This window comes from Saimiri boliviensis, chromosome 8, assembly GCF_048565385.1.
Source record: "Saimiri boliviensis isolate mSaiBol1 chromosome 8, mSaiBol1.pri, whole genome shotgun sequence".
NCBI classification, from domain to species: domain Eukaryota; kingdom Metazoa; phylum Chordata; class Mammalia; order Primates; family Cebidae; genus Saimiri; species Saimiri boliviensis.
In genome coordinates, this window is record NC_133456.1 from 37,150,532 (window position 1) to 37,166,058 (window position 15,527).

At 38.8% G+C, this 15,527-nt stretch overlaps 1 protein-coding gene across 3 annotated transcripts in view; it reads left to right on the forward strand.

The window, feature by feature from the left end:
• The window catches only part of CCDC191 (coiled-coil domain containing 191), an 88,016-nt gene that overhangs the window by 910 nt on the left and 71,579 nt on the right, over nt 1-15,527 (forward strand). For 2 of the 3 annotated variants that reach the window (XM_039477455.2, XM_039477456.2), the window contains exons 2-4: nt 1,864-1,902; nt 8,571-8,712; nt 12,634-12,777. In XM_039477455.2, the coding sequence (XP_039333389.2) occupies nt 1,864-1,902; nt 8,571-8,712; nt 12,634-12,777 (325 nt within the window). The remainder of the gene's footprint in view (nt 1-1,863; nt 1,903-8,570; nt 8,713-12,633; nt 12,778-15,527) is intronic. The other variant, XM_074404335.1, reaches the window with a different exon arrangement.

Below are 15,527 nucleotides of genomic sequence, written 5' to 3' on the forward strand. Positions count from 1 at the left end.
TTTGAACTTGAACCATGTGATATGTGCAAAGTCACAATCGCAGCGTGTGTACTTTCCACAGACTACCTTTTTAACAGTCGCAAAAATAAATGCTTTAAATAAGAGTACTAAAATGGAGAAGGTTCTCAGCTTTTGGCTCCAGAGCACTTTCACCAGCTGTTTTCACCCTTAAGTTACACTTTCCTAAATAACATTCTGTAGATGTATGTGACCTTTGTGAGGGCCCCAGGCAATTGTTCTTGCTATTTATTCTAAATTTACCAGCTAAATGCATTGGACATATTCCATGTGATAAATATATTGCCCCAGATACTGGAGGGCATAGACTGGAGCATTAGGGAGACTTGGAAACTGAGGCTGGTGTTATTTTAGTATATCAGTTGCATCATGGATTGGATCCAAAATGGGTTATGGATATGGACTTGATGAAAGATAAAAATTTAGAACAATTTCTTAGGACTCCAAAGGGAAGGCTTTTTGCTGCTAGTGCTCATTATTACTGCCTAGAGGAAGAAAGGTAAAAACCTGGGGCTCCTTCAGGTTCAGTTTGTTTTAATTGGATCAGCTGTTTCTTTGTTGCAGTTACAAAATTATTACAGCTGTGTTAATTAGTTAACAGTAAGATGCTTTGAAGGTAAAGCGTTAGGTAAGTGAAAGAGTATTATATTTTTCCCACCTTCATGTGTCAGTATGCTAGTTTAGATACCCCTTATTTTATTATTATTATTATTTTAAAGAACATACTTGAGGGCCGGGCGCGGTGGCTCACGCCTGTAATCCCAGCACTTTGGGAGGCCGAGGCGGGTGGATCGCGAGGTTAAGAGATCGAGACCATCCTGGTCAACATGGTGAAACCCCGTCTCTACTAAAAGTACAAAAAACTAGCTGGGCATGGTGGCATGTGCCTGTAATCCCAGCTGCTCAGGAGGCTGAGGCAGGAGAATTGCCTGAACCCAGGAGGCGGAGGTTGCGGTGAGCCGAGATCGTGCCATTGCACTCCAGCCTAGGTAACAAGAGCGAAACTCCGTCTCAAAAAAAAAAAAAAAAAAAGTGAAAAAAAAACATACTTGAGTAAGAAGCAATTCATGAACTGGGAACACCAAAAGAGATTTAGTGCTCCAATGACATATCATCAGGATATCCCCTTATTTTAAAAACACATCTGAATTTTTAGCAAAGAAGAAAACTCTTACTTGTTAAGTGACTTTCAGAGGGAATTCTGCAAGCTTCTGGGAGTTACAGAGAGTGAAGAAAGGAAGTGCCCAGATGGTGTTATTTCTAATTTCAGATTAATACCTGACTGATCTGGGTGGAAATTTATATTTTCTGCTTTGTAAAACAGTAGAAGTCAGATTGATTAACCCTCACCCCACTCTCTGGTTTTTATTGGACCAAACTATCCCTTTTCTAGGTAAGATGAGAAAGCCTGTTGCTACAGGCTACTTATGAAAGGACAAAGGAGAGGAACATACACTTCTTCAAGCTGAAGATGACTTGGATAATCTGGCTAATAAGTGCCTTTTTTAATGAGTAGCTTTATATTTAGCATTTCTTTATCTTGACTCTTAACCCTAAGGAGCTTTAAAAAAAATACCAATGCCAGGGTCCTATCCCAGACCAATTAAATCACAATTTCATGGTGGGCCTACGTAAGAAATAAAAACAGTCAGACAGTGTCCCAGGAAGGCTTCAAGTTCTTCCCTCATAATGCTATTCTGTGTCATTTATTGCTAATCATTTCTAATGAAATGCTTTGGGGAAATAATAAAGGTCACTTTATGCTTTAGTCAGAAAGACAGATTTAAATGGTGAAGTTGGTAAAGATATTGCTGCATATTAATATCCTATATGTGTTATCTACAGCCTGCTGTTGGTCCTGACAGTGTGGAGCACTGGATAAAGGTAAGGATATTTTAAATTTAGAATAAAAAGAGAATTAAGACTCAACCATAATCAGATGGAAAAGAAATAGGAATAGATCTCCACTTTGCACATACCCTACTATTTTTATTCCTGTATAACTGTGTAAGTGGTCTTAATTTTATACTTTTTAGTATTGTTTTTATAATTCTGTTGCCTCTGGTGAAACCATTTAAGTATGAATGACAAGAAAACAGGTGTGTAGACATCATTTCAAATGCCATGAGTATCACATGAAGAGAATTAAAAGAGTAGGGAAAAGAAGCCTTGGGAGAGGATATGGTGGCCTTCCTCAAATGTTAGAAAAACTGCAATGTAGTTACAATGACTAATTGTTACGTAATGGGTAACAATTAAAGGGACTAATGGGTAAAAGCTACGTGTGCATCACACATAAGTTTCTAATGACTAGAGCCATCCAAAGTGGACTGGGCATTCTCATAGAGATGTTTTCTCTACCACTGCAGCTATTTTAATGGACTCTGAATGGTCACTTAATATTAGGTTAATGAACAGTATGTTTGAGGATTCAGTGAAGGGGGAGAATTAAAGATGTAATGGAAGTACGTGGTGAGAGGCACTAATTTAGATGGGGTCAAAGAAAGCTTTCTGGCTACTGCAGAAAGCCTAACTTAGAAGATGACTAAAGTGGACCCACCATCATGAATGCTAGCCTCTAGGAAGACCACTCTTCAATATCTAGCAAGACTAGCTTGCGTGTGAGTGTTGAGAGTCCCAGTGCCAAGTCCCCGCAGGGCTTAGTCACACAGTTAGGTACCACCTCTTCAGAGGCAAAGATTTAACTAGAACAGGAAGATAAAATTTTGCTCTGACTTGTCTACGAGATTGTCCTCTTTCGTGTAGTTTTCAGCCAGCTTGACTCTGATTTTTATCATTCCTCTAAAATTTCTGTAGTGGCTCTTTCTCCATTATGTCATCAAATCTCCTGTCTTGAAAAAAATCAGTAAGTCCTTATTTGACCCTGCAATCTATTCTGATTCCTGAACGGTTTCTTTTTCTTATGTAATGTTTTGGATCCTTGGTGTATTTTTATTGTCCTCTTGTATCCACAGTTATTCTCTTGCATCCTTATTTCTTACCATTCCACAGAAACTGTTGTCATAAATGATTTCTTGAACAAACCCAGTAGTCTTTCGATAGTCAGCAAACTTTTTCAGGTACATTTGATATAGTTACGACTTCTTTACTCTAGAAATCTTCTCCTTCATGGTCTTTTTGTAACTCTTTTTTTTTTTTTTTTTTCCTGCTGCTTCTACGACTTCCATGTTCACTTCTCTGTCTTCTTTTCTGATTTCATTCCTAACTCTGGGTGTCCCCTAAACAGTTACAACCTCTAGACCTAAGACTGCGAAATCTACTTGAGTGGACCACCCTTTCAAAATCAGCTGAGACCTTTATGTGAAAGGAGGGGGGAATATATGGAAAGGGTGTGAAGCATAGTGAAAATTAAGAAAGGCCTGTCTTCAGAAGAGAAAAGGAAGATTTCTCAGTAGCACTGGGGACCTGGCTGAAGCAGTGGACCATATTTTTTTTAATTTTAAAAAATATTTTAAATAGAGATGGGGTCTCACTATGTTGCCAAGTCGCAAACTCCTAGGCTCAAGCAGTCTGAGCCACCATGCCCACCCCATAACTTTTTATAGTACCAAAAATTGTAGATCAGATTGTTCCAGACTTGGAGGTTTTCACCAGAACAGTCAAGGAACAAGGGGTTTGAGGATGCAGTAAGATAGTAGCTGGATATCCACACTGAACAGGAAAGGAAGGGACCCTTTCAAGGACTCAAGTTAGAAGAGGGAAGCATACAGTGACCAGAAGACTTGGTTAGGTCCAACATCAATGTCATAGGAGTAGGGAGAATGCGACAGGGAGATGGATAGGAGGTTGATGTTAGAGAAGTGGGTATCAGTTTGGTTTGAGCAATGGAAAATGCTGTGAACCGTGCTTTGTGACATGGTTCAGGGTCACCATGTCAGTAAGTTGCTAAAGTGGAATTGAGGGGAAAGCTGTTAGAATACAGAAGAACAAGCAAATCTCCAGGCTGAAATGTTGGTGATTCATCCTCAGGGACATTGAAATCACCTAGAATCAGGGAGATGGTTGGGTTAAACTCTAAGTCCTGCAGCAACTCACTCAAAATGCAGCAATCCACCATGCTTTACAAATTATCCTTATCCCGATGGGATAGGCTGACTCATCTTACCCCAGTGCATTCTGTAACTTGATTGAGCTTTCTAAACATTTTAATCAAATAATTTCTCTAGTCTTTTTTTTTTTTTTTTTTTTTGAGATGGAGTCTCGATCTGTTGCCAGGCTGGAGTGCAGTGGCACAATCTTGGCTCACTGCAACCTTCATCTCCTGGGTTCAAGCTGTTCTCTTGCCTCAGCCTCCTGAGTAGCTGCGATTACAGGCACCTGCCTCCATGCCCGGCTAATTTTTGTATTTTTAGTAGAGATAGGGTTTCACCATGTCATGTTGGCCAGGCTGGTCTTGAATTCCTGACCTTGTGATCAGCCTGCCTTAGCCTCCCAGAGTGCTGGGATTAAAGACATAAGCCACTGCACCTGGCCTTCTCTACTGTTGAATCTTCAGTTATTCTATGTGCCATCAGATGAAACTCTATAAATTCTACGTGAGTATTTAAAGCCCTCTAGCAATCCATCAGTTTACCTATAGCAGTCCCTATACTGATACTCTGTGACTCCCGTCAGGCCAGTCTCCTTCCCCTCCATCAGACAGATGTTCCCTTTGCTTTGACTCATAGTGATCCCTCTGGAATACTCGTCTGCTCTAAGAGGCCAATCCAGATCCTTCCCTTGCAGCTCAACTCGAGATGCCTATCTAAGTGGACAAATCCCCCTTACCTACCTCAACCTCCTAATCCCAGCTTGTACTACTCTTTTGCTTGGAATTATTTTGACATTTATATACACAGATAAGGCATCAAGCATTTGCCTTTATAAAAGTGATTTAAAATGGGTAGTTTAAAAAATTACTCACAGAACTATTTATTATATATGAGCATTCAGTATGTCAAGAAGCTCGTGTTTGTATCCACTGGTTTTGAGGAAATGAAGGATTACATTGTAACTGCTGTCTCTGCCATCCATGCTGATAGAGGCTAAGGATCTAGAGTGGACCATGAAATTGAAGTGCGCTGTGGGACACAAAGTAACACATATTGAGCATTTAAAGATCATGGGAATAACTGGGATAGTTCCTTTACAAGTAATATGTTTATATATAGTATAGTTACTATGATACACTTTTGAAGGTGTTCAGTTTTGTTTTTTTTTAATCACCCTGTGTTGCTTCAGAACTGTCCTTGAGTTGTTTATTGCACACATGATACAGGGAACCAAAAATAAAAAAGTGAGCTTTTTAAGAAGAGAAAATTTTACTTTTTTTTCCACTTAATGCCCACTCCAGTGCTGGGAACAGAGCTAGCATTCAGTCAAGACTTGCCGAAAGAGTAAGTCTTTAAATTGACAAAATTTAAATTTAAGTAATTAAAATTACTTAAATATAGGATGGCCTTCTCCTATGTCTTAGATACTTACTTTGAAAAAAAAAATTAAGAATGTAATATTTTAAGACAAACAAATACAGAGATTATGTATAGTCCTTAGTATCATCTAGTAGTTTTTTTCTCCTCAAATCTTCATTTTAAGTGATATCCCAAATAGTTGCCTTGTTAAAGCCAAGCAAACATTTCTCTTTATTTCCTTGTCGGTACCAGGCTACCAGGCTGTCTCCTTCTTTATCCTTCAATCTTTCTCCACCTCTCTCCCAACCTCTCTACCCTCCTCTGTTAAGAACCTGTACAAATTCCAACTCAGGTAGGATGACACATAATACATAATTATTTCTTTCACCCATAGCCTGAGGAACTAAGTCAAGTCTACAAATCTGTTTTTGTTGTTAATTTTTTGTTTGTAGGTATTTAAAACACTGCACTGAAGTTGATCAATTTGTTTGTATATTATTTACACATGTGCATATCTAAACACATACAGTATATGCAAAATTTATCTTTCTATCTCAGAATTTAAGAACCTGAAGGAAAGTCTATGTACCAACCATAAAGCTAATAAATGATGTATGCTACCAACATAAACTTGAATGCGTCAGAGGTGATCAGAAATAATATCAGAATATAGGTGTCTACTAAGTGACTCCGTAAGGAGTGAATGATATTTTCTTGACTCCAATGAGATCATTTTTTTTCTGGCTCATATCTTTGCCTGTATGTTCTGTTTTCCACATCTTTTTCAAATTACCCTTCACTTTTCAACTTTATTCCTCTGCTTCTTCTCGCTTAAAGCTAATATATGAAACCCACAAGAATTTGGGTCAAAAAGCCCATGGCAAGTTTTGGCAGAGGTTCTACCAGTCTTTCCACAAAAGGCAAGAGGAAAAGCCATTTTCAAAATAGGTCAGGTGACAATATAAATATTGGAAAGTGCAGCTTTTTTGAATAAAGTTTTCATGTGTTCATTCCTTTAACAAGTATTTATTGGACACCTGTTAAGTGCCAAGCATTATTCTTAGTACTTGGTTCTCCTTGAGAAAAAGACGAGAATCCTTGCCAACATTCTACCTAAGGGAGACAATAAGTGATTAAATATATGATAAGATGGTAAGTACTGTAGAGACAATCAAAGCAGAGGAGGGAGAGAAGGAGAGCTGGAGGAGAGTGTTTACATTTCATATAGGGTGGGCGCGGAAGGCCTTACTGGGAAGGTGACATTTGAGCAAAGGCTTGAGGAGGTGAGGGAAGGAGGCCTGTGGGTATCCTACAGGACAGCAGTTCAGGCAGAGGAGAAGCAAGTACAAAGGCCATGAGGTGGGAACACCCTGAGTGTATTTGAGGAGGAACAAGCAAGGAGGTCCGTGTGGCTGAAGTAGAATAAGCTAAGGGAAGAGTAGCAAGGGGCTTGGAAAGCTCACAAAGGGCCACGTGGTAGGACCTGGAAGCATGTTGTAAAGACTTTGACGTTAATTCTGATTGACATCAGGAGCCATTGAAGGCTTTCAAGTAGAGTTATGACATGATGCGGCTTTCGTTTTAAAGGAGTCATTCACTGCTGTGGTGAGAAGCTATTCCAGAAAACCTGTCAGGAAATTATTGTGCCTTGGACCAAGGTGGTAGCAATGGAGGTGATGGGAAGTGGTCAGATTATATATTTTGAAGATAGAGTCAACAGATTTCCTGATCAATTATATGTGTGGTGAGAGAGAGAGAGATTGGATTAAGGACTCCAAAGTTTTCATCCTTAGGAACTGAAAGAATGAAGTTGTCAACTACCTGAGTTGGAAGAAACACAGCAATTGGGGGGAAAGGTTTTTTGGGAGGGGAAAGTTAGGGGTTAAGTTGTAAAATAAGTTTGAACATTTTTTTTTTCTTTTGTGACAGAGTCTTGCTCTGTCACCTGGGCTGGAGTACAGTGGCATGATCATGGCTCATTGCAACCTGCACCTCCCAGGTTCAAGTGATTCTCATGCCTCAGCCTCCCAAGTAGCTGAGATTACAGGTGCATGCCACCACACCTGGCTAATTTTTATATTTTTAGTAGAGACAGGGATTCACCATGTTAGCTAGGCTGGTTTCAAACTCCTGACCTCAGATAATTCACCTGTCTCAGCCTCCTAGAGTGCTAGGATTACAGCATGAGCCACCATGCCCAGCTTTAAAATTTATTTAATTTAATGTATTTATTTTGAGACAGGGTCTAACTTTGTCACCCAGGCAGGAGTGCAGTGGCATGAACACAGCTCACTGCAGTCCCAACCCTCTGGACTCAAGCCCAGCCTCTGAAGTAGCTAGGACTATAGGTGTGCACAACCACACCCAGCTAATTTTTTAACTAGAGATGGGGTCTCACTGTGTTGCCCAGGCTGGTCTCAAACTCTTAGTCAGTCCTCCCATTTTGGCCTCCCAGAATGCTGGGATTACAGGCATGAGCCATTGCACCCAGCCTAAAGTAAGTGTTTTTAATCTCTGTGCAGGTAAACAAAAATGCTAAGGCAGTTTGCCCACTTCTGCTATTTCTTTCCCCAATCTTGCAAATTTGATCATGTTTTTACTAGACTCTTGCTGTTAAGTTAAAACATTCTAGATGGCTACAATTCAGTGACTCTGTTTATCCCAATTTTATTGAACCTAATATATGATTGCCAAATATAAGATGGGAGGTTTCCTTCAGGAGTACTAATTTGCTGAAGTGTGGTTACTCTGCCTCTGGCTCATATTTATATGCAAGCCCTAAGGGCATGAAAACTAATAAAATATAAAATTTTTTATTTAAAATAAAATATCCATGTCGCAGGATCCTATCACTAATGCCCTAAACAAAAGTTATCTAAAGCTTAATAACCTTTTGTTCAAATATCAAAATTGTGAACACCTGTTAGAACTTGGTAAAATACTGCAATTAATTTAATATTATATATGAACCCCCCCAAAATATTTGGGGGTAGATGTTTAAACCTCAGAGCTTCTCCAAAAATGGAAAAATGAATGAATCTTAGTAGTTGGTAGAAAATCAGATTCTTGAATAGGAGAGAAATTCTCTCTGAACAAATTTGTTGTCATCTTAATGGATTTTTTTTTTCTGTTATATTGAAGAGAGTGGAGAAGGCCTCAGAATTTGCAGTGTCAAATGCATTTTTTACTAGAAATTCTGATTTACTCAGAAGTCCCTGGGGCCAAATCACAGATTTAGAAACATCTGAGCAAATAGAGGATCACGGTGAAATCTATGCAGAAGGTAAGAGAATTTGTTTTTTTGCTGTGATGTTGCTAATTCTTAAAGCATAACCCATGATGCATTTCAAAGTAGAAAAGGGAAGCTTTTCTTACTCGTTCTTAATTTCCGTTTCTTTCTACTGCCCTGAAGCTATTTTAGTCTGGAATTAACTTCAATATTACAAGTAAGGATATACTTAAGCCCCATTTTGTTTCCCAAATTAGAACCACATCCAGATGTAGTTTGATACACAGCTAAGTGGTGAATGTTGTAAGATATTAGTCCTGTGACAAAGATGGTAGGTTGTTAATTTGATCAGATATTACACAGATAATTTTACCACAGTCTATAAATCAGTTTTATTCTTGATAAAGAGACCCTAAAAACAGTCTAATCTTCCTGTGTTCCAGAAGCCTTTACTCTTCTGGAATTTGGTATTTTTGTTACTGGTGCCCTGAGGAACTCTTGCCATTTAGGGGTGGAAGGAATCAGGAAGGAACAGCAAAGGAGGCTGAGAAGGGAAGGCCACTGTGGTAGATGGAAAGTCAAGAGTGTGATGTCCTACAAACCAGCTTCCCTTTGAATTACTTATGTCTCCAGTTACTCCATTTATTTCTTCATTTATTCAACACACATATATTCTGTGCTAGGTACTATTTTAGATACTGGAAGTACTGTTTATAAACGAGAGACAAAGCCCTTACTTTCATGAAATACACATTTTCATGTGGGAATTAAGAAAATTTTGTGGTGATCCAGTAGTAAAAGTCATTCAAGTTCAGACCTGAGTCAGCTAGGAGCAAGGAATCAGCTGAAAAATGGGATGGGGGACAGCATCCCGGCAGATGTAAAGGGAGCATGAAGTACAGACAGGCATGGTGTGCTGCAGGAAGACCCATGTGGCTGGAGTTTCCCCCAGAGATAAGCTGGCAGGAGTGAGGAGAAGGCATGTCACATAGGGCTTTCCAAGCCTGGGGAAAGAATTTAGATTTCACTCTGAGTATGACAGGATAGAATTGGAGGGTTTTAAGCAGAGATGTAATATGACAGTTTATAAAACTTATGAAGAATGTAGCAGGGTGTATTGGTGGATGCCTGTATTCCCAGCTACTTGGGAGGCTGAGGCAGGAGAATCTCTTGAATCTGGGAGGTAAAGTAGGGCAACTAGTGGGAGCTATTGTAGCAGTCTGGGTGAGCAGTAATGGTGACTGGCTGCGAGTGGTTGATAGTACTGGAGCTAGAGAACGGAAATTGATTTTGAAATTGGCATGGCTGGTCTTGCCCACCCTACTTCCCACCCTGACAATAGAGATACACAATATACTTTAGCTTATTAAGGGTTCTAAGAAGTCCTGCAGTTAAAAAGAAATGCTTACTTGCCCATTTCCCATGCTGCCTATACCATGAACCTCTTTTTATCGTGAAATCAGCATATTATCCTGAGAAACTAGATTCACATCAGGAACATGATTTGGTGTATGGATGGAACACCAATGGATAGAACATGGTTTTCAAAGGTTTATATCATTTTTTTCTCCTCTCATCAACTATATTAATGTTCTACAAAAAGTAGTGTTCTGAAGAACATACTTTGAAAATCTGTGCTTTAAGGTAGTTTGTATACTCATGTGATCTAACACAAGGTATTTCTACAGTTTAATGCCTCCAGGGGAAGTTTTCTTTGTTTTGGGGGAGTACTTCATAGTAAATCCCCATTTACCAATACATGTCATTTAGTAGGTGTAAATTGTTTTGCATATAAATTATTATACACATAAATGTTTGAGTTATTGTACACAAGGGCTACTCAGTAAATACCTTCTCCCTTTCTCTACCTTCCTCTGAAAGCCAATAGTATTTGTTGCTAGTATGCTTTTAACACTTAGTTTATATTACTCTGTTGTATTTTTTCCTATTTTGTCTATATTAAATGCCTCTTGGCATCATTTAGTATAAGCACCCCATTCCCCAAGAACTATGCAATAATGATCATAATAATGATGAAGGTAATGATAAAATAGACAAAAGAGCCGTCTGATAATAATAGCATTATTGTCAAATAATCATAATATGATGGTTATGCTAAAGCAGGCACTTTCCCCTATACCTAAATAATTTAAGGAGATTTTCTCAATAGCATTAAGAAATCTAAATGGAAGTTGGCTTTCAGGATATCACAGTCTTTGATTTTCCTCCTGCCTTGATGGCCTCTCCCTCCTAGTCAGCTTTCCTGGTTCCACCCTATCTCTTCATCCGCTAAATTCTGGAGTTCCTCAGCACTTAGTCCTTGAACCTCTTCTCTTTCTACCTTCTTCTTTTGGTAATTTCATCTTTCTATGATTTTAAATACAGTCTGAGTGCTGAAAACTTCCACATTTATTTATTCAGCTTGGACCTGTCCCCTGAAATCCAGAGTATTACAGCCAATACCATATTTGACATCCCTGTTTGTATGTCTCATAAACAAACCTAACGTGTCTGGGACTGAACTCCTGATCCTCCTCCTCAAACCTGCTGCTCCCTTGGCCTTCCCCATCTCAGTAAATGGCATTACCATCCTTGCAATTGCTTAAGCCAAAAACCTCATAGATTTCTTTTTCTCATGTCCCACATGCAGTCCATCGGCAAATCATGTCAACTCCACCTCAAAACATTCTTTTCTAGAATCTGACCATTGTTAATACCTCCACTCCCTGGTCCAGGCCACCATCTCCTCTCTCCTGGATTATTGTACTTGTTTACCAATTACTGTTCTTGCCTCTTTGCTTGTCCCCTATAGTTTAACTTAATAGTCAGAGTGATTCTCTTAAAATATATTACTTCTCTGCTCACATCTCTCCTGTGGCTTCCCATTGCACTCAGAGTCAAAGCCAAAGTAGCTAGAATAGTATCAGGACTCTAAGTAAGGGGATTTCAGCCTCAGGACTATTGACATTTTGGGCTAGAGAATTTTTGTGGGGGCTGTCCTGTGAGTCGCAGAATATTTAGCAGCATCCCTGGCCTCTACCTCCTAAATGGTAGTATTACTTCCCCCAGTTATGACAACACAAAATGGCTCTATACATTGGCATAAGTCCACTGGGGGCAAGATTGCACCTGGTTGATAACCATTGCCCCAAACATTCCCCTAAACCTGATCTGCATATTACCTCCAACCTCTTCTCCTGCTGTCTCCACCTCACTCACTTCTCTTTGACCACACTGGCCTCCTCACTGTTTCTCCTCACTGTGGATACTCCTACACGGGACCTTTGCATTTGCTTTCCCTCTGCAGAGAATACTGTCACCTCATAGGTCTTCACTTATCTCACTTCCTTCTCTTCTTTGCTCAAATATCTTTTTCTCAGTGAAGCTTTCTTTTTTTTTTTTTTTTGAGACGGAGTTTCGCTCTTGTTACCCAGGCTGGAGTGCAATGGCACGATCTCGGCTCAACGCAACCTCCGCCTCCTGGGCTCAGGCAATTCTCCTGCCTCAGCCTCCTGAGTAGCTGGGATTACAGGCACGCACCACCACGCCCAGCTAATGTTTTGTATTTTTAGTAGAGACGGGGTTTCACCATGTTGACCAGGATGGTCTCGATCTCTCAACCTCGTGATCCACCCGCCTCGGCCTCCCAAAGTGCTGGAATTACAGGCTTGAGCCACCGCGCCCGGCCAGTGAAGCTTTCTTTAACCTCCCAATTTAAAACTACAACACCCATCTTCCATTTCCTCCTGTCCCTGCTTTTGCTCTTATTTATTTGTTGTCTCTCTTCCCTAGTTGGAATGTAAGCTTCATGATGCTAGGGCTTATTTTTCCAGTTTTGTTCACTGCCGTATTCCAGCATCTAGAACAGTACTTGACACAGTAGGTACTCAGTATTTATTGAATAAATGAAACAGTGAGTGAAGAAAATCTCTGAAGTAATTGAAATATTTAAAATTTGTTTTTCTTTTATTGTAGCTCAAGAGCTGGTCAATGACTGGTTAGACACCAAACTTAAGCAAGAATTAGCAAGTGATGAAGAAGGCAATGCTAAAAACACTGTGTCCAGTGTCACTCTTATGCCGGAAGCCAATGGCCATTTGAAGTATGACAAGTTTGATGGTAAGAACTTATCTGATCTAAGCTTTAACATCTAATGAATGTGTGTAAGAAGTCTTTATAATTGTTTTGAGTAACAAATGATATATATTTGACTTTTCTGCGTTTTGTTTAGTTTTATTATTGGTTTTAATTTATCCTTATTGAATGTAAATTTCTTATGTTGTATCTTCAGTAAGTTCATGGTGTTTTAAAATTAAAATATTCTATTACAGTCATCCCTTACTATCTGTGAGGAATACGTTCAAGGACCGCCCAACCCCCACAGATACCAAACCTCTCAGATGCTCTAGTCCTGTGCATATCCTCCTGTATACTCTAAAGCATCTCTAGACCACTTATAATATGTAATACAGTATAAATACTATGTAGTTGTTATACTATATTTAAAAAAATTTTTTTTTTTTTCAAATATTTTTGACCTGTGGTTGGTTGAATCCAAGAATATGGCATCTGTGGATAGGGAGGGCAAACTGTATTTATAATTCTGCTTATGATTATAATAGCAATTAATGCTGTTTCAAAGTGCTTCTTCCTTATATATTATTGGACTATTTACTTTGATGGAGAGTACATTTAAGTACTCATAAGTAATTTTTGTATTTATAAAATGCTTCTTATTTCTCTGTTAGTTATTACTTATAATGGAGGTTATTACTTTTCTAGTTTGTGGGGGTTATTTCCAGAGGAGGCAAAACTCACAGTTGTGCACAGAGCCGGTGTCAGACAAGTTAGATGGCTGACGTGTGAGGGTTTATCTAACACACTTGAGGGTCTGAGTATTTTTTCCCTAAGCATAGGGATAGTCATGGTAATGCTGGGGCAGCTCCCCATGCATGACTCAGATACCTTTGGTGAATTCATCTCACATCATTTCCCTTGTTTAGGACTCTGCAAAATCCCCAGCTTGGGGATCACAAAGCTATGAGCTTGTAAAATTAAAAGAATCCGTCAAGACTTGATAGTCTGATCTACCCTCCTCCCCGTCCCAGATAGAGATCATTCTGCAGTGTCCCTAATTTGCAGTGATGTATCTTCTGCCTGAACACCTCCCAGGATTGGGAGCCTGCACTTTGGGAGGAGTCCATTCACCCCCTCTGAGGCTATAATCCCCACAGAAGTTTCCTTTAGTTAGGAGAATTAGGATTTTGTCTTCGATAACTTTTTACCCTATGATACAACAAAAAATAACTGTTCTTGTTTTTGTAGGAGTTGTTACCATATTTAACCACTCATATAGTTCTATGTTTCCAGATTAAATAGCACCGGTACTCTCAACAATTTTTTTATACCACGTGGTTTCTAGGTCTTATCATCCTTGTTCCTGCCTTCTGGATATTTACTAGTTTATTAATGTCATTATTAAAGTGTGGTACTTCAGCACTTGGTACTTCAGTACTTCATATTTGTTCTGAAGCAAATATATGGAATCTAATGAAACTGTTATTTTGATATAGTGCTAATAGTTCTAATTATGTCCCTTTACTTAGATTGGTTGATATCATCTAGTATCATAACAGGCCTCAATCATCATAAGCTGGTAGAGTGTTTTTTTTTACGAAATATTGAACAAATACTTACATAGCCATTAAAAAGAATATTTACCAAAAATATTAATTAACATATTATCTCAATAGACACAGAAAAAGCACTTAACAAAATATATTCCTTCTCAGCAAGCTAGTAATACAAGAGAAGTTCTTCAACTTGATAAAGGCCGTTTACATAAAACATGTGGAAAACAAATCCAAAATGATAAGTGTAAGGTTTATCAGGAATTACATTAAATATAAATGCATTTAATTAAACACTCCACTCCAAATGCATAGATTGGAAGAATGGTTTAAAAATATATGACTTATTGGTACTCAAGAAGGGAATAATGAAAAAAAATTTTTTTTAAGAAAAAAATATGTATGACTTAGCTATATGCTATCTACAAGAGATATATGTTCAATTTAAAGTACAAATAGGTTGAAAGGAAAAGGATGGAAAAAGATATACCATGTAAACAGTAACCAAAAGAGAGCTACAGTGGCTCTGTTAATATCAGAAAAAATACACTTTTTTGTTTAAATTTATTTTTTTGAGACAGAGTTTCGCTCTTGTTACCCAGGCTAGAGTGCAGTGGCACGATCTTCGCTCACTGCAACTTCCGCCTTCTGGGTTTAAGCAATTCTCCTGCCTCAGCCTCCTGAGTAGCTGGGATTACAGGCATGCACCACCACGCCCAGCTAATTTTTATATTTTCAGTAGGGACAGGGTTTCACCCTGTTGACCAGCATGGTCTTGATCTCTTGACCTCGTGATCCACCTGCCTCAGCCTCCCAAAGTGCTGGGATTACAGGCATGAGCCACTGTGCCTGGCTGAGACTTTTATTTTTATTTCTTTGATTTTTAATTTTCCCAAAAATAGACGTTTCAAGAAAAAATTTTTACTAGAAACAAAAAGTGCATTTTCTAACAATAAAAGGGTCAGTCCATCACGAAAACATAACAATTATAAATATATATACACCAAAAGTGTCCCAAGGTAGATGAAGCAAAAATTGACAAAATTGAAGAGATAAATAGAATTCAACAATACAACAATCATGTGTTGCTTAATGAAGGAAATAAGTCCTGAGAAATGCATCATTAGGTGATTTTGTCATTGTGCAAACATTATAGAGTGAACTTGTGCAAATCTAGATGGCAGAGCCTACTACACAACTAGGCTGTGTGGGATAGACTGTTGCTCCTAGGCTACAAAC